Source organism: Mytilus trossulus, chromosome 10, assembly GCF_036588685.1.
Source record: "Mytilus trossulus isolate FHL-02 chromosome 10, PNRI_Mtr1.1.1.hap1, whole genome shotgun sequence".
NCBI classification, from domain to species: Eukaryota; Metazoa; Mollusca; class Bivalvia; order Mytilida; family Mytilidae; genus Mytilus; species Mytilus trossulus.
In genome coordinates, this window is record NC_086382.1 from 52597027 (window position 1) to 52615967 (window position 18941).

At 31.9% G+C, this 18941-nt stretch overlaps 2 protein-coding genes across 2 annotated transcripts; both read left to right on the top strand.

Annotated features, from left to right (window-relative positions):
* Positions 1-1804: 1804 nt before the first annotated feature.
* Positions 1805-9632, top strand: LOC134688001 (uncharacterized). Its single transcript, XM_063548467.1, has 9 exons — positions 1805-1935; positions 2618-2684; positions 3225-3308; positions 3606-3707; positions 4362-4551; positions 4764-4877; positions 6435-6599; positions 8593-8738; positions 9480-9632. Exons 1-9 carry the CDS (start codon positions 1859-1861, stop codon positions 9630-9632), a joined length of 1098 nt encoding a protein of 365 aa, XP_063404537.1. The 5' UTR covers positions 1805-1858.
* Positions 9633-12008: 2376 nt separating this feature from the next.
* Positions 12009-17491, top strand: LOC134686332 (uncharacterized). Its single transcript, XM_063546002.1, has 6 exons — positions 12009-12217; positions 13095-13217; positions 14008-14114; positions 15546-15650; positions 16015-16126; positions 17079-17491. The coding sequence occupies exons 1-6, from the start codon at positions 12141-12143 to the stop codon at positions 17260-17262; spliced, it is 708 nt and encodes a 235-aa protein (XP_063402072.1). The 5' UTR covers positions 12009-12140; the 3' UTR covers positions 17263-17491.
* The last annotated feature ends 1450 nt before the right edge of the window (positions 17492-18941 follow it).

Here is an 18941-nt window from a genome sequence, read left to right on the forward strand (position 1 = left end):
TTTTTTATTAATGGAGAAGCTTTATCGTGGTGGTCAGTTTCTTATTAATGGAGAAGCTTTATCGTGGTGGTCAGTTTTTTTTATTAATGAAGAAGCTTTATCGTGGTGGTCAGGTTTTTTTATTAATGGAGAAGCTTTATTGTGGTGGTCAGTTTTTTTATTAATGGAGAAGCTTTATCGTGGTGGTCAGTTTTTTTATTAATGGAGAAGCTTTATTGTGGTGGTCATTTGTTTTTATTAATGGAGAAGCCAGAGAGAACAACCGACCCCAAACTGGGAATCCTAACCCTGATGCAACTGCCACTTACTGAATTCGTCATAAACAGTGCAAACATCGAGCTGATCTCATTCCATAAAATGAAGTAATTAAGAAACGTCGAGTGAACTTAAGGCCGTAGTTTTTTATTTTTAGTTTTACGAACCCTCCTACCCTAATTTTTTGCCAAATAGGAAAAAAAAAAAAAAAAAAATGTTGATTTTTATTTATTTTTTCTCCTCCGACCAAGTGTTTTTCATGCAAAAAAAAATAAATTTTAGTTCATAACTGCATGAAAGAATCTAAATTTATGCTCTTGGTGATTTAGTAAGTTGTTGCACATTGATTTTCAATTCAAACCTTGTCAAGAAAAAAAAAATAGTTGTTACACTAGTAGAAAATCTCCTGGTGAAATAATTAAAAAAAAATTGATATTGACGGTTGGTATTAAAAAAAATCAGCAGCAGTAGCAGCAGTTTTTTTGTTTTTTTTTCGTCCTCCTACCCATTGGTTTTGTCAAAAAATTTCGTAAAACTAAAAATATAATAACTATGGCCTAACAGTGATCGAAATGACAACAACACACAAACAAAACATAAGTACAAATGTATATGCCTCAAATCATGCTATTTAATGTTTGACTGAGTCACTAGTATTGTAAATATTCAAACCATTATTGCATTCATCATTCGCTTATGCAGAATCTTTGCAAATCGACAGTCAACTTTTTTGTTGGCTTGTTTAAACATATATATATATATATATGTTTTGAAGACCGTCATACCATTATGTAAATCCGGTTAAAAGAGATGAGGGTTTCTCTCCAAACCACATATAGAGTTGGTTTATTTATAAATATATATTTATTATTTTTCTTGAGGGGGGGGGGTGGGTGGGGGGGGGGAATTTGATTGGCAAAGGTTTATAATGATATGCAACTGCATATTGCAAACATTGAAAATTCTTGACAAACACATGCAAATCCTTATCTGATCATTACTCTCTCACTCTATCTATCCAATTAGCAAACTGTTTAAAGACTCGCTACTTTTTATATGAAAGGGAAAATCAAAACTTCTACAAATAAGTCTTACAGAATAAGTTTTTAAATCTTTAATTTCTTGTTTCTCAAAAAAAAATCTGTTAACCTGAAATTTTTTAAATCTTGACAACATAAAAATGATTTTGGTCATTGTACACAATGGCAAGGTATATTAGGAAAAACAGAGAAGAAAGCAAGGTCATTCAGATGTTTTTGCACCTTACAGAAATATACTGCTACTTCCTAGTTCATTAATCCAAAGTTCATATCCACCTAGAAACTAAGGTTTTTCAACTTGTTTATAACCTCAACTTCAAAGCAACTAAAACAAACACATGTGACATTTATCATCGTCAAAACTTAATAAATGGATTAAAATTCATATTATCTCAGAAACATAATTATGAATATATCTCTGTCTAAGTTTTAGGTCGTCAGTCCGTAACTGCGTACTTATGTTTTCTTAAACAAGGTAGAAAAGGCCGGCACCTAACATTAACAGACAGCTGAAGTTCCGCCTTCCAAAAATTACGCTCATCTAACGAAGAATTGATTCAAAGATGGCTGCCAAGATGGCGCTTGTTGTTCTGTTTGGATTTTCTCTTGTTTCCATTATTTCATCACAAACTAATTTTGAGTAAGTAACTAATTATATTTAACGTTGAAGCCAGTCATCTGGATTGCATTGTTTGCCCCATTTAAAAATACGGCTCATTTTACAATCAATCTTCCGCAAAGTAAAAATACCCCCGTTCGTTGACAGATTGTGTTGCTCAGCCTTAAGTTTTATATGTTGTGTTTTGTATACTGGTCTGTAAATTAGTCAGAAAAAAATCATTTCGACTAACCGTCAAGTTAACTTTATTGTAATATTTTTTGTGAAATATTATATTCTAATTTCGTTCTCTATGGTATTGCAATAATCGAGTCCTCTATTTACGTCAATGGTATAACGATTTTTGCGCTTCAATGAACATGTGTATTACATCCGAAAGTGTCTTTGTTTCTGTTTTATGAACAGGATATATATATATATATATATATAGAAATAATAAAAGATGTGGTATGATTGCCAATAAGACTACTATCTACTCCCCACATGAGACCATAATGTCATAAAAAAATAACAACCAAAAGGGGACTTCAACAATGAGTAACATTCAAACCATATACTCTTCTTTAAAAGGAAAAATATAAGCACAAAGATGTATATTTTTCAATTCAAACGAGAAAACTATATATTTTTCTAGATGTATTAAGTGGCAATTGCCCTTTGCCTTTATATGCAATATACGGAACAATAATTTTATACTTTTCAGTCCAATGCTAGTGACTCCACCTCATGTTTTAGTCCATGCCGCTACTTCTGGTGATTTTACTATGAAGGTACATGTTTGTGTTATATTTCATTTGTACATGCAATGTATTCTATGTCTGAAAACTGGCGAAGTTGGACTTTTTGCTTATAACTTGATAACTTGTAATAAGGCTATGAACGTTTAAATTTAATATCGATTTTGCCAAAGAGACAACACCATCGACGACACAAAATGTTCAAAAGACATGTACAGATAAAAAGAACGTCTAAATGGACCATTATGTAGACAATCACAATGTATGTGTTAAAGTTTATATGTAGTAAGATCTCTAGGCCCCTTTCCTCTTTTATATTGATTAGTGAAATAACAAAGCTTAAGGAAAAGTTGTACATAAACTTAGTACAAATAATGCACATACAATAACGGTATAATAATACATAAGTACAAACAAAACAATAATGGTCATGTCTAGCATATATATTATATACACTACGTCTTGTTTGATGATACGGGAATGAGAAAAATACGTTCAAGATTACAGACTATTTACTTTAAAACTGCATCTGTATATACTCATATAGCCATTAAGTTATTTTATTAATTGTAGAGTAATAATGGAGATATAAAGATTGGATACAATGAAACCGGCAAAGTCATCTTTGATAATGAAGACTTAAATTATATAATACAGGTATATCATTAGATTGCCATATTTGTATCGTCAATGCAGTGCATTTTATTTTTTGTTTTGAGAAATTAAAGAAATATACGAAAGCCTTTTAGAGCCATGTTAATTTACTTTTTGATATTATTAGCACAGTTTTGCTCTACGAGGGTATTACAACATTAAATGCAATTGAACAATGTTATAACACATACAAAATTTGTCAATTTGGAACGAATGCGCTGCTGTGTTTTATGAGAAACAGGAAGAAAAAACAAATAAACAAATCTTGAAAAAATCGATTTTCATTTCATTTCATTTTAGCTGATTCTTAGTCAACCTCCCGTATGGGAAGAACATTCTCCGTTTGGATATATTGGAGAATTTCACGCAGGGGACAAAATAGATGTAAACGTCATAGCTAAGGTATACATTATGTGAATAGTATGTATAATAACTCTTATTTTCAATCATATATTATAGGATCACTGGAGGCTGCATGTTTGAAAGGCAAATACATTTTGGGTCATTATATGCAATCAAAATCATAACTTAAACAGAGTTTGAACGCATTCTAGGGAATATACTTGTATGGAGGGTGCAATACAAATGTTTAGCAATTGACTCCGATTTGTTAAAATCAATTGCAGTGAGACGATTAACATCAATTGAAAAAAAAAATCTTTTCCTCTGAAAATACATGACAGAATCATTGTTTTTAAACTTAATGGCATTATTATCTGTTCGACTCAAAATTTATAAAATCGTACAGGCACATGAGTGGTTATCATGGTGTCTAGACAAAACTGCATTGAAAAAAAAAAGCAAATCTTAATTTAGCAATCGTAATTTCAGGATTGTATCATATAAATGTAATTATTTGAAATGACCGTTTGAACAATTTTAGATTTTTTCAAAATGTGCTTCGATCCAAGCTTTTACACTTCAATACACTTACATAAGGAACCATTAAATCTCAAGTACAAAACTATGCAACTAAGAAGCGAATTCAAATATATTAATTTGTCTTTGTAAATTCGATATATAGATGCTAGTCTAGTTAAAATTATGTCGTCACAGGACCCGGAAGGACAACCAATAGTGTATGGTATTGTAGCCGGAATGTTGCCACCTGGAGTAAAACTAGAACCTGATTCCGGTCGAATACATGGACTAATTCCCGATTCTGATGCCACTTACACGATAACTATTAGAGCTACAGATATACATGGTCATTTTGCTGATAGTGTATTCAAAATTGTTACCCGTGGTAAGCATATTTCACTAATGGAAATATAGAGGAATTATTAAATTTTTCTGTGCATTTTTGTTCTGAACTACTTAATTTTTTTCAAAGACATGCTTTTCAAAATATGCTTAATTATTAAAAACGGACTTATCGAACATTGATTCCAAATAAGTACATTAAATAACAAATCAAAATCAATCATGCCTTATCATCATTTATTCTTTCTTACTTAGGAATAATATATTGCACAAAGAAACCTTGTGTTAATCAAGGCGTTTGTCTAGATGAAACTACAGGATACAAGTGTTACTGTCCAAATCCATATGGTGGTCTTAGATGTGAAATTGGTACGTATCAAAATAACCTTAATAATAGGCCAAAAATCTCTCATTCTTTCAAATAAAAAAAAACACAATTAAATTTAATAAGAGACTCTCAACAAACTGAATCGACAACCTGTTATTTACTATTGAAACAAAAGACACATTCATAAATTAGTGACAAATCATCATTAAAGGGCAATAGCTCCGTAATTATATCAAGTGGTGTCGGTCATATAGACAATTTTGAAGAGCTTCTATTGCTCCAACTTTTCATTTTACAGTTTCTATCTATAAAAGGGAGAAGGTTTGGTACCGTTTAAACGTTTAATCCCGCTGCAAATGTTTGCACCTGTCATAAGTCAGGAATCTGATTTACAGTAGTTGTCGTTTGTTTATGTAATTTATACGTGTTTCTCGTTTTTTTATATAGATTAGACCGTTGGTTTTCCCGGTTGTTTTACACTAGTAATTTTGGGGCCTTTATAGCTTGTTGTTCGGTGTGAGCTAATGCTCCGTGCTGAAGGCCGTAAATTGACCTATAATGGTTTACTTTTTTAAATTGTTATTTGGATGGAGAGTTGTCTGATTGGCACTCACACCACATCTTTCAAAACAGTTTCCAAGATAATATTCCAAAGACATGAAAAATTTTCTATTCAAAACATGCCATTTATAGGCAATAACTCATATAAGGAGTGATCCGATCTAGGAAAGGAGGTAGGTCATGCATTCTGACCATTTTCGCCCTGTTATAATTTCTCCAAAAGGTTGGGTTTTTTTAATTAGACAATTTCAATTGATTTAGCCTTCTGGTTTATTTTAGTCATGGCACCCTTGTTTGTTTGATGGCAGGAACAAAAACTTATTTTAAATATCATAAAACTCATGCAGTTAAAATTAAGTTAAAATTGGCTAAGGTCACGTTACAGTAAATAACTGTCACAGATTTTGATAAAGCTTTAGCTCGTGGAACTATAATTTAAAAACGAAAATAGAATACGTCTATCTCTTGTATTATCTTAAACATCAAAATAGCGTCATATCAACTGTAAAAAAGCACATAAAACCTACAAAACATGTTCCTAAATTTATGTAAAAATCATGAAATACATTACGATAGGATCACCAATTTCGAGTTCGTGGTTACGCTATACATAATTAAAAGTGGTGTTCTGTGTGAAAAGTGTACCACAAAACATCGCAAAAAGTGTCACGCTACATAAAAACGTCGTTGTGTGGTTTTTTTCACTACCAAATAGGTAACAGATTGGTTAAATGACCAAAAGGAAGTAGGAAATTATTATTCCTTGGCCTAAGTGGTTTCAGAAGAGATAAGTTTTTTTAAACGTTTACGACGACTACAGAGGACGGACGGACTTTAAGTAATTGCAATAGCTCAACAAGACCCAGATGAACTTTAAAGCAAACAATAGCTCGCAAAGAGCCATGAACTTAAAAACAAGGGAAAAAAAGCAAATCAGCAAATATAAGCTCTCAATTTTAAATAATAAATTTCAAATATAGTCAATATAGCTTAATTAATATACAATTTATCATTTTAACAAATTGTCTCCATATAAGACTGTAGCAGTAACAATCTTATTGGACCATCAAATGCCAAAGCTATACCTGATGCCAGTTTAACAGGATATAATATGTACAGTTCAAATGTGGCGAAGGATGCAAGATGGAATGCAGGTGGATGGTACGGGGAGGATTCAACATCTTATTTACAAGTAGATTTAGGTTGGTTAAATAAATATTAAGAAACAATTGCTATGCATTTTATGTTGGTACCACCACGAATCTAAAATTGACTCTTTATCATTTAAAGATACAATTTCTAGTCATTTATTGCGTATACTTTTTTCGCAAGGTACACTAGACAATTGTTCTATTGAGTAAAGCCATTTGACTTTTAGGCCATTTTGTGATCTATCATTACTTGCTATCTTTGTCATTTGAATGTGGTGGATCATTGCCAATGAGACAACTCTACTACCCAAGAGACCAAATGACACAGAAATTAACAACTAAAGGTCAGAGTACAGATGACAACAACAGAACCACAGACTCCTGAATTGGGACATACGTTCGACTCTTGTGAAGAGTTGTCTCATTGGCAATACGCCACATCTTTGTTTTATACAAACATACATACACACATACAGAGTAGGCTGGGGTTATACATGTAAGTGGAATTCCAAACCACCTCTAACTTGGGACAGTAATAGCACTAGATAAGAACGACCTATAAAAATCAGGTGATGAAGGCTTAACTCATCAGATGAATACAAATAGAAAAAAAAAATCTTAAAAAAACAGGGTTTACGCGGCCGGGTACTTGTACATCCCAACAACAGAAATAAATTAAGTACAGATCTGATGGTACTCACATTTACTGACAGAAGTTTCAAAACTAAACACAACTTATTTAAAAAGCATGTTTCTAAAATCTGAATCACAATATTGATAAAAGGTGCACTAGCTACGAGATATATAAATGATCTTTGAAATTCTACTGTTAATGCCAAATTAGAGTTTTAATCCAATTTTCCACATGGCAAAAAAACTAAAGATCAGAGTACAGATGACAAGGACACATTCTTGTTTTTTTGTTCAATCATTAATGAAAGTGAAATAGCCAGTATGGTTTAATTTTGCCAAACTAAGCTAATAAATGTAGATGATGAATGATTCACTAGCACAATTATTATTTTTTCGCCTATATTGCATATGTTTGTTTTTGTGTGGAAATATACTGTTGATATAAGTATATATATATATTTAAATGAAGTTAGCGAAAATGTTTGTATTTCCTTATCTCACACCTTGTTCTGAAAACATCGACATTCATTTGATAAAAAAAAATAACTATACTTTAGTGCTGGGAGTACATACCAAAAAGAGTTCGGTGTTTTCCTGAATATCCCACTTTGTGAAATTACAGGTAAAAAATAATTTTGGGGGACAATTGGGAAGTTTGAATGTGGGACAATTGGAAAATGTAATGCCCCATTTATGAGCATAATGTTTTCTGGTCTGTCCCGTCTAACGTTTGTTCGTCCGTCTGTCCCGTTTCAGGTTAAAGTTTTTGTTCGATGTAATTTTTGATGAAGTTGGAGTCCAATCAACTTGAAACTTGGTTCACATGTTCCCTATAATATGATCTTTCTAATTCTACTGCCAAATTTGAGATTTCCCCCCATTTTCACGATATACTGAACATGAAAAAGGATAGTGCGGATGAGGCATCCGTGTACTGGGGACACAATCTTGTGTTGGTGGCGATTAATTTGTTTTATAGTGTGTTGTAGTTATTTAAAGGTTACTAATCAATGTAACTTATCAAATATGGAGAAAAAAAACATGAACATATCTTATTTTGCACATAGTAGGTAAAACTGAAGTATCATCAAACATGGAAATTAATATGAAGTTATAACATTTTAGTCTTAGATAGATATTTGTTTTCATTTAGTTTTTATTGGCTTTGAACGAGCTGTTAGTAACTGCGGATATACAGTAGACTATGACAACAAGTATATTTCAGAATTAATTTGTTTATGAGTTGCTACATTGTACATGTAAGAGGTCAAACACTTATGACCATGTGTACATATTTCAAATATAGATTTCAATTTGCTAATGCAATTCACCATAGGCAAAAATCAGAATACTCAGCTATCAACGGCTACTATTGTATCTTTATTTTAGAATACAATAATTTTACTTTTAGGAAATGTATCTCATATAGACAATTTTCAAATCAAAGCTCGAAGTTCCAGCCCTTCAGCATATAATACTGGGAGTTTCTACATACAACATAGCATTGATGGAAACATATTCCATAATTACACATCAAGTTCCAACGGAAATGTATTTGTAAGTGATTAATTTAAGGTGTAAGGGTTTTTCATTCAGTAACACGAATACACGTTAAACGTATTCTTCCAGAGCACCTGATATCATCTCAAGTTTTTGGTGGGGTTCTCGATGCTCGGTCTATAGTTTTATATATGTGTTTTGTATACTATTGTTTGTCTGGTTGTTTTGGTGTTTTTTAGAAATGGCGTTGTTATATTATTTTCGCCTTGTGAGTGTGAATGTCACTCTTGTATCTTAAGCTTCTCTTCAAACTAAGAAGGCAGGCATCAGTCTCCCCTCGGCGTTATAAATGAGCAAAGGTCAAAACTACATGCATTTTCTTAGTAAGCTCATAAAGTAGTGTAACAAATCCAGATTACTGGAAAAGAGAGTTTATATGATCGGCTGTTCTCATTAGGATCCTCATTTAGTCTATATCTGGATTTTATTTTTTGAGGCAAGAACGTTCTTATGAACGTCAATACGGAAAATCGTTTAACGAATTAACTTCAGAAACTGATATTTTCGTTTACATAGGTATCATGTTACGGATGTATTGTAATTAAACTGTGATTCGTAAATGATAAATATGCATAATGGTAATATAAATCTTGAATAGGAACAAAAGTAGATGTCAAAACTATAAAGCTTTATGCAAATACTTTTTTATTGCATTTAGCTGATATGATCATAAAGTCATCCATACCATTCGTATTTTTTGTATAGAATTAGACAATTAATTCTGCATGTATTTTGCAGACTTTCTCTGGTACCACGTCTAGCAGTGCTCACAAAGTCAATCTACCCGAACCGTTAGATACCAGATTCATCAGATTCTTCACCCTGACGTGGCATCACAGTTACAAACCGTACATGAATATGGAAATTCATGGCTGTCACAATAACTCATAAGAATATTTTTAATAAAATGCTACTGTCTGCTTTGTTAAGACTTCAAATACTTTTTAAACTACACAGTGTACTTACAAATAATAGCAATACCTTTCCAACTCTTTTTACATCTATTTTCGAATTGAACATTCTAGCGAAGAAACACTATGGTTAAGGTTGGTCTCTTTTTTGTTATTTAAAAAGTGCATCCCAAATTGATAAAAATAGATATAGGTATACGGTAATGAATTGCAATAATTCAAATCATCAATATATCCAACGACACAAATAACCAAAAGTTATCTAGAGATCAGCAAATATAACAAAAAAGATGTGGTATGATTGCCAATGAGACAACTGTCCACAAGAGCAGTTCTTCAATAAAAGAAAAGTGTGTGTCTTTGACAAAAAAGGCAATGCACAGACAATTGAAAACATAACATTAATAAGATAGAAAACATAATCCCATTTAAAAGCAAATACAAACATTGTTGAAATAGTGGATTTTGTTACTTGTACATATCATGTGAACATGTTTTATGAATAATTATAGGATACTGAGAGTTATCTTCATTCTAAAAAATCATCTACCTAAATTTGAAATTACTCAAACTGTTAGTACTTTCAGCACGTCAAATAGTAATGTTTAGGCTTGAAGATATCTACGAATAAAATATCATTTACATATAAATTTAAGTTTTTAGGTTGAAAATGCTGCAGTAGATATATTGACAAACCATTCACTCAAATCATTCTTGACAAGATTTAACAACAATTAAAAATTATGAAAATCAAAATCCTGTCAGTATGATTATTCCTGTTATCTTAGTATGTGTCAAAAAAGTATTCTGCAAAATAGGGGTCTACTTTAAAAAAAACAACAACAAAAAAAACCCAAAAAAAACCAAACAAACAAACATGTAAGTCCTAAGAAAACAAAACATATACTGTATATGCAGACGAGCGGAATGACATAACTTAACAAAAAACATCTCATCTCCATCTTCTTGTCGCCCCTGCATACCTAGAACTGTCAGGTAAATCCCATGTTAATAGGCTGATGTATTTGATAGTCAAGAACTGAAATGAGGGAATTCTTTCAATGACGGATTGGTCGATGATAACACAGGTAATTTCTAAAGATCATGGGAATTTGATATATTTCAGAGGAAAACTGATAGGTTTCCTTATTTTCTGTCTACTCTTTTGGAATGTTTAATCTTATAAAAAGGTGTGGCCCCGTCCATTCACAGTTCTATTTCTCTACAATGAAAATGTGATACCAATCCATTTATTTGTTTAACACTGAAAATTAAAAAAAAACAGTAACTATTTTTTATTACACTTAACTCTATCTTCTTATCAATTAGAGTTGTAGACCATGCAAGCACATCAGCAGTGTGGAGTACTATAAATTATAATCCTGGTACCTTTGATAACTATTTACAACACTGGGTCGATGCCACTGCTGGTGGAGGTGTCGTCCCCGAGGGTATCACCAGCCCAGTAGTCCACATTACGATGTTGACATAAATATCAATAATGTGGTAATTTTTATAAATTTCCTGTTTACAAAACATTGAGTTTTACGAAAAACTAAGGATTCTCTTATCCAGGGCATAGATTACCTTAGCCGTATTTGGCACAACTTTTTGGAATTTTGGATCCTCAATGCTCTTCAACTTTGTACTTATTTGGCTTTATAAATACTTTGGATATGAGCGTCACTAATGATTCTTATGTAGACGAAACGCGCGTCTGGCGTACTAAATTATAATCCTGGTACCTTTTATTACTATTTACAAAGGCGACCACTTTTGTTTTTGTTTTTGTTTTGGTGGAGATGAGGGTATGAAGATTTATAGTTATATTTGATTATTTTGCTTGATATTGTGAGGGGAATAAGAGGTGTAAATTAGTGATACAGCAACTTAAGAGCAAAATGAAATTAAAACGAAATCTTGGGCTTAGTACAAGATTTCCGAAGAGTCTTCTAAATTGACCCCAGTCTACAAAAGTTTGTACAAAATTTTTTTTAAATACAAAACTAGGTAATTAACACTAAACTTGTACAAATCTCGATTTATTTATAACGATATAAATAAAGAAAAAAGTAAAAACACAAAAATACCGAACTCCGAGGAAAATTCAAAAAGGAAAATCCAAAATCAAAAGTCCAAACATCAAACACATCAAACGAATGGATAACAACTGTCATATTCCTGACTTGGTACAGGCATTTTACAGAAAATACTGCAATCATTATTAAGTTTACTTGGAAGTTACAGTGGTCTTCTTCTATACTGGATATACTTCAGATTGTCTATCAAAACCTTTTATTCCATATTCCGATATCTTATCAGAAAGTTGAATTAGTACTTATAGAACAGGTGAAAATTCATGAAGTAGTAAATAAACACAATATGGAGATAATAAGATTGAGATTGATAGAGATGGAAATAATATAATTTGAAAATAAGAACGATAAATAATAAACGCATATACGAAGTGCACGCCATATTTACAGTAATGGAAATAAGCATCAAGCTGGAACTTTTAGTACTTATTGTTATGGATTGTATGTATCATTTGGCTTGCTTATCAGGGTGAGTACAAAAATTCACTCTTATTAAATTGAACTGCTTAGAACTGCTTTATTAACTTCTTAGTAAATATTATTGATATCCGCTGAAAGAGGGAAAATATATAAATGTATAAATGTATTTACTAAATGTCAAGTGGCAAATACATTTCAATTCCACGTTACATGCTTCTAGAAAAACTTATCTCCTTCGGATACAAAAGAGACCAAAAGCTAAAGATGCAAAACAACACATAAAACAACAAAAGGATGAAGGACCTAACATGCCTAATGCCCTAACAGGCAAAATAGTTCTAGTAAAATTACATAAATTATCAACTGATGACGTATCAATTATATCATTACCGAAATAAAGAAGCTATCAGTTGGATTGTATTCTAGGGGACGTACCGTTCACAATCAGTGGTATAGATTTAGTTATGAGGATATTAAACTCAACATTTGTATCATGTGGAACTGTGGGCTATGGCTCACTATTGTAACCCCCGCTTTGAAGTATTCGGTAGACATGACGTTGTAGAACAATGGCTGAGAAAACCCACCACAAGGTAAAGCATCCTCATATAGATATTGAATATCATGGAAACATGTGATAGAAATATCTTGAAATGAACGAACATACAAATCGACAAGGGTAAAACAACATACCTCCTTTAAACGGTGCTGGGGTATATATACAAATTGGAGTAATTGGTTTGCGTTGCTGTGTTGCTTTGTAATGGAGAGCATGTATTTATTGTTTACATCCTAATCCTCTCCTTTGGTCTCTGATAGATAATTGTGTGATTTGCAGTCATGCCACATCTCCTTATTTTCCTACTTAGCCAGTTGTTCGATTCTATTAGTTGATTTATTGAAGTTTAAATACTTCACTTTTTCAGGCATGTTTGTACAAGAGAGCGAGCTGAGAATTATCTAACATCGTACAATCAGGCTTTCATATGCCAGGAGAGATATACAACCAGCTGTGGGCATCTTGATTGGAGGAGGTGTACAAAATATCGGTATACATTATATCTTCAAATATGATTTTTAACCTCAGTTTTAGTCTATAACACGGATTTGTTTTCTCTCATCCGATGTATGACTATCAAACAGTGTTATACTACTGTTTTTTTTATATTAAATGTAGATGCTTGTAAATTCACAAAAGGGTAGAAAAGTCAAGAAGAAAAAAACTATTCATTTGTTTTCTTAAAACAACAATTGTATTTTCCTAGATTATTTTTTATACAATGTCATTATGTGAACATTAAAAGTTCGCAAAACCAAACAAGACTCCCGTTTATAAGTGTTCGTTCGATCACACATAATAAATTATGCAGAGCTCCCGAAACTGTATTGGTGTATCAGGTTCATACGTATGTGATATTGAAAAGCTATAAACAATTTTCCATTTCTTTTTATTATTGCGCTATTATATTAATATGCTAGAGGTACAAAAATTTAAACAGTGTACGATACATGCTATTCGATAATTGGTACATATGATATACATGTAGGTTAAATGCAGTATCTTTATCGGGTATTACAGAAATGTTTCCAGAGCTACATATATAATAGAAGAATACATTGCAAATGTTTTGGATAAACGTAAACATCAATTATTATATATAGAAATTTTAACCTTTCATTGCGACAATCTGTAAATGCTAGCACAATAAATGAAAAATAATGTAAAATTTATAATTGACTTCAATGAATGTTAATGTGATTAGATCAAATGTACAGCATATGACAAGACTGGAAATAATGAAACTAATAAAACCCTAAAAACTTTATTTTTCGTTACAGAATACAAACATGTTTCACTCCAAAACAAAAATACGCCATTCGTTATCATCAAATAGAAGCATGCTGTTCAGGGTGGAGGGAAGATGGGTCTGGAAAATGTACAGTACGTAAGTACAATGAAATGGGTGAACATTAGATATAAATATCTATGTAGATTTTAGTGACTTAAAATTGAATAACTAAGTTTCAGATTTTAGTCTAAAACTTGACGAATTAGAATAGGAATTTTAAGGAAGGGGTTCGTTCTAAATATTTGCTATGTCCAGAAGAAGCAAACTGACTAATAATATTTTTGAAACAACCAACAATTAATCATTATTTTTACAATGTTACTTAAAAAACAAATTTGAATTCATTAATTCATACGATGTTTACTATGAAAAGTGTGTTTGGTGTTTAGTGTAAGTAAAATCCATCTATGATGTAAATGCACTATGCCTTGAACTGAACAAATGTTGTATGATTGCCGATGACATAACTCTACAAGAGACCAAATGACACAGATATAAATAACCATAGGTCACCATACTGTCTATAACGATGAGCAAAGCCCATGCCGCAAAGTCATCTACAAATGGCTTCGAAATGGCAAATACGAAACATTTCAAACGAGAACAATTACGTATAAAATTATAATCCTGGTACTTTTGATAACTATTTACACCACTGGGTCGATGCCACTGCTGGTGGACGTTTCGTCCCCGAGGGTTTCACCAGCCCAGTAGTCAGCATTTCGGTGTTGACATGAATATCAATTATATGGTTATTTTTATAAATTTTCTGTTTACAAAACTTTGAATTTTTCGAAATACCAAGGATTTTCTTACCCCAGGAGTAGATTACCTTAGCCGTATTTGGCACAATTTTTTGTAATTTTGGATCCTCAATGCTCTTCAACTTTGTATTTATTTGGCTTTTAAACTATTTCGATCTGAGCGTCACTGATGAGTCTTATGTAGACGAAACGCGCGTCTGGCGTATAAAATTATAATCCTGGTACTTTTGATAACTATTTACACCACTGGGTCGATGCCACTGCTGGTGGACGTTTCGTCCCCGAGGGTATCACCAGCCCAGTAGTCAGCATTTCGGTGTTGACATGAATATCAATTATATGGTTATTTTTATAAATTTTCTGTTTACAAAACTTTGAATTTTTCGAAATACTAAGGATTTTCTTACCCCAGGAGTAGATTACCTTAGCCGTATTTGGCACAACTTTTTGGAATTTTGGATCCTCAATGCTCTTCAACTTTGTATTTATTTGGCTTTTAAACTATTTCGATCTGAGCGTCACTGATGAGTCTTATGTAGACGAAACGCGCGTCTGGCGTATAAAATTATAATCCTGGTACTTTTGATAACTATATGGCTTAATTTATGTACAAATTAATGAAAGATAAACAACTAAATATCACAACAACAAACAAAGCTTCTGGCTTAGGACATGCGAATACAGAATGTGGAGGGGTTTAATATGTTGAAGTGTTTTTTCTATCGTCTCATGATTTACATTCTTTCTATTCCTTTTATTTAAGCTACTTGTTCACGAGAATGTCAGAATGGTGGATCATGTGTAGCTGTAGGTAACATGCCCGGATGTCTTTGTCAAGAAGGTTTTCATGGAGATACATGTCAGCATGGTACGTAGTAGTTTTTGCGCATCACGATGCAAAGATATAGGTTTCATTATGTTTTCATGACAAATTTTGCTACTTAACAAAAGCTGTAATGATGGACGTCCTGATAATATGACTAAAATAACAGCTGGGCCTGTTGGATAGAATGACGAAAAAAATTGAATATTGGAAATAAGAATTTGAATGTATTAAAGCAACAGTAGATGCCGGGCATTCGAACCAACTAAGTGTTTACTTAAAAGTAATAAAACAGCTGAGCAGATAAAAGAAACATTATTTTATTGGAGTAATTATTAGCTGATATATCTTAACTTTTGTTTATCATTATTGTCAATCTAGTTTGTCTAATTATTCTATACAAATCTAGCACAAAACGAATGGAAGTTGTGGCACACCGTGGCAGTATCGTCTGGGGCAGTGTTTCTCATAATTGTTATTACCTTAGCTGTGGTTGTAACATACGGATGCAAGAGAACAGGGTGAGGGTTATTGATGAATATTTAAGGTCTAGTATTGTCAACCTGAGAAAAAAGAAATGATAGAAAATAATGTTTAAAAAAACCTGCGTTCTTAATTATCTTATTCGACACCAGCCTAAAAATCTGTCAAAATCACAGGTGCGACGTATTTGCAACTTAAAATCAAAGTTGTTGTCATTGTTTAAAAAACTTCCTTAGTATAACCATTGAACAATTTGAAAATAAATTTGAAAGAATGGACTAAAACACTTAAAACAGCATAATTGATAATTGTGATGGCGTTAACCTTATATATAAAGTTAAGACATTAAAACTGGGGGGCGTTATCGGGCAGTTCTATGAAAAGTCAAATGTATTAGTTATACATTTCCCGTATTCATAGGACATCTTGTTGAAACAAAATACACCCATGATAATAGTTAAAAAGCACATTATTTTTCTTTAATTTCGTATGAAGGTCCTAATTTGGGTACTTTGAGAAAATAATGTGTATCTATGTATAAAAAAAAAATCTAAATATCTACATTAAATAACTGATCTGCTGACATACCTTGGTGAGAGGTGAGGCAAAACAGTTCTATATTTACTTCCAAGTCTTATTTAGACCAAATAACATTTAATCACTTCACAATTAATAATTCAAAGCATAAAAAGATACAAAGATGGATAAACTGCACAATGACTAAAGGAAATTAAATAATAACAGTTCGCGACATATGTTTCTACAGATAATTTTTTATTGCATAACACAAATCTCAAACCATGATGATGAACTTGATCATGTTCCCCGTAACGAAAAACAGCTCGTGTTTATGGTGATCATAATAAGCAGTTAAAAGATTATGATGGATAGTGTTATGCCATGAGCAATGAAAACATCTAAGACAAATGAAACATATGAAACAATATTGGAAGTTTTGTATAATTGACAATTGGTTCTTTTAATTTTCAGTGGATATCAAAGACTTCCTCAGAAGGAAATAATTTGTTTGAAAGCACCAAGTACAATAAGTACATACACTACGACTCAAACAAACACTGAGAACTATGATCAACCCAATGACGACGTGTGTAATACCGTGTATCCTTCGGCGCCTCATATGACAAATGTACCAGATAGCATACAAAAATTATAAATTATTGAATTTGTGATCAAAGAGATTAATTATTGAACAATAAAAACTTTAATATTTCATATTACTGCACACGTGAAATAAAACACTTGTGATCAAAATGTTCATCAAATAGTTCATGATTATGAGGAATTTGAGGTGCAACGAAGCAGCAATGCAAAGACAAAAATAACCAAAATTAATCGAGAGATGAACAATGTGAATTTCGATAGTCAATCTAATTATTTTTAAAATAAACGTCATGCTCATAGATTTCCCCTTTTTGAATTAGCTTTGTAGTTCAATATTGTTGATCTACTTTTATTTTGAAGTTCAGTTACACTTAGCCCATGAATGTAAAGTACAATACAAATGATAGGTTTTCCGAGTTATATCTACTATGATAAAGTTACATATTTACTGCAAATTGTTTGGTATGAGGAATTTGGCGCCTTACAATAGGCCACCTACGGACCCCTCGCTGGTTCTTTAATTTGCAGAGAGTGTGATACACAGTATACCCTTAGCATCGGATAGAACAATTTTGATCTGACGTAATTGTTACACATTTTAATCACAGTATATCGATAGCTCAGTTTAATTATAACAGTTTTACTTCTGTATGAAAGACAATCAAGATTAACCATATATCTGTACCAAAAGAGTTATGCTTCTTTTGTTGAGTTGTCTGAATTCAATTACATGTATAAGATCTTATCTGATTTATGCGAGAGTTCTGATGGCATATTAGCATTTACAGTCCCAATGTTTCTGCACCTACTGCTCATTGTGGTAAAAAATGCCTCTTCAGTTATGCTCGAGACAAAAATATTTGATAACCCAAAAATTAAAGACCTGGCGAAACCAAAAGGGTCAAAAGCATATAGCCAAAACCGGACATGATTAAAAAAATATATAAATAACGGTTATAAGGCATTTTATCATTAGTAATGATTTGTGTATAGCCGTAGAACCAACATTTTGGATTACATGAAATATTAAGAGGGGGCACGTGTTCTATAACAAGAAAAACCTCATATGAATAAATACATATATATGCATGAATGATAGCATACGGGAGGGTTCCTCGCAACTTTAGACATAGACAAGAAAAGATATTTGTAAAACTTTAATGTGTTCAAATGTCTGTGTGGCCAGATAAACTAAGTACAAACCATTTTAAAATTAACTGATACACGAATAAGAAGCTGAAAAGTATAAAAGCTATGAAATAAAATTCAATTATTCGAATTGATGGTTTGACGCTGTTCCCTTTGCAAAAGAATCTTTGATCTAAGGTATAATTATGCTTAATTACGACAAATTTAATTTAATCGATATTCATGTAAAAAAAAGGACGAACATTTTACACTGTATGCACATAGACGATGAAAGCGAAACATTAAGATAAAACGTTGTGATAAAATTAATTAAATATAACTGACTGTTTTTAAGTTTAAATCGTAGAATTTGATAAATTTCAAAACTTTGCCTTTTTTAATAAATGATATGCAAGAAAAATTGAAAGAAAAAGTGTAACTTAATTCTTTAATGGAATACATTTCCGTTCAAATCCTTCCTTTAAACTATTGACAGTTCAAAGTAAATAGTAGATACTACATTAATAGATTGAATCAATAAGTGAAAATTATTTTACATGCATAACCCTGTTATTAAAATTAATGTTAGACTGCATAATAACA

Excerpts from the sequence above, each read along its gene's own strand:
- LOC134688001 (XM_063548467.1), top strand. The coding sequence starts at position 1,859 with ATGGCTGCCAAGATGGCGCTTGTTGTTCTGTTTGGATTTTCTCTTGTT. Across the intron at positions 1,936-2,617 it reads TCATCACAAACTAATTTTGA|TCCAATGCTAGTGACTCCAC; the intron begins GTAAGTAACTAA and ends TATACTTTTCAG. Across the intron at positions 2,685-3,224 it reads CTGGTGATTTTACTATGAAG|AGTAATAATGGAGATATAAA; the intron begins GTACATGTTTGT and ends TATTAATTGTAG.
- LOC134686332 (XM_063546002.1), top strand. The coding sequence starts at position 12,141 with ATGGAAATAAGCATCAAGCTGGAACTTTTAGTACTTATTGTTATGGAT. Across the intron at positions 14,115-15,545 it reads GTCTGGAAAATGTACAGTAC|CTACTTGTTCACGAGAATGT; the intron begins GTAAGTACAATG and ends CTTTTATTTAAG. Across the intron at positions 16,127-17,078 it reads TACGGATGCAAGAGAACAGG|TGGATATCAAAGACTTCCTC; the intron begins GTGAGGGTTATT and ends TTTAATTTTCAG.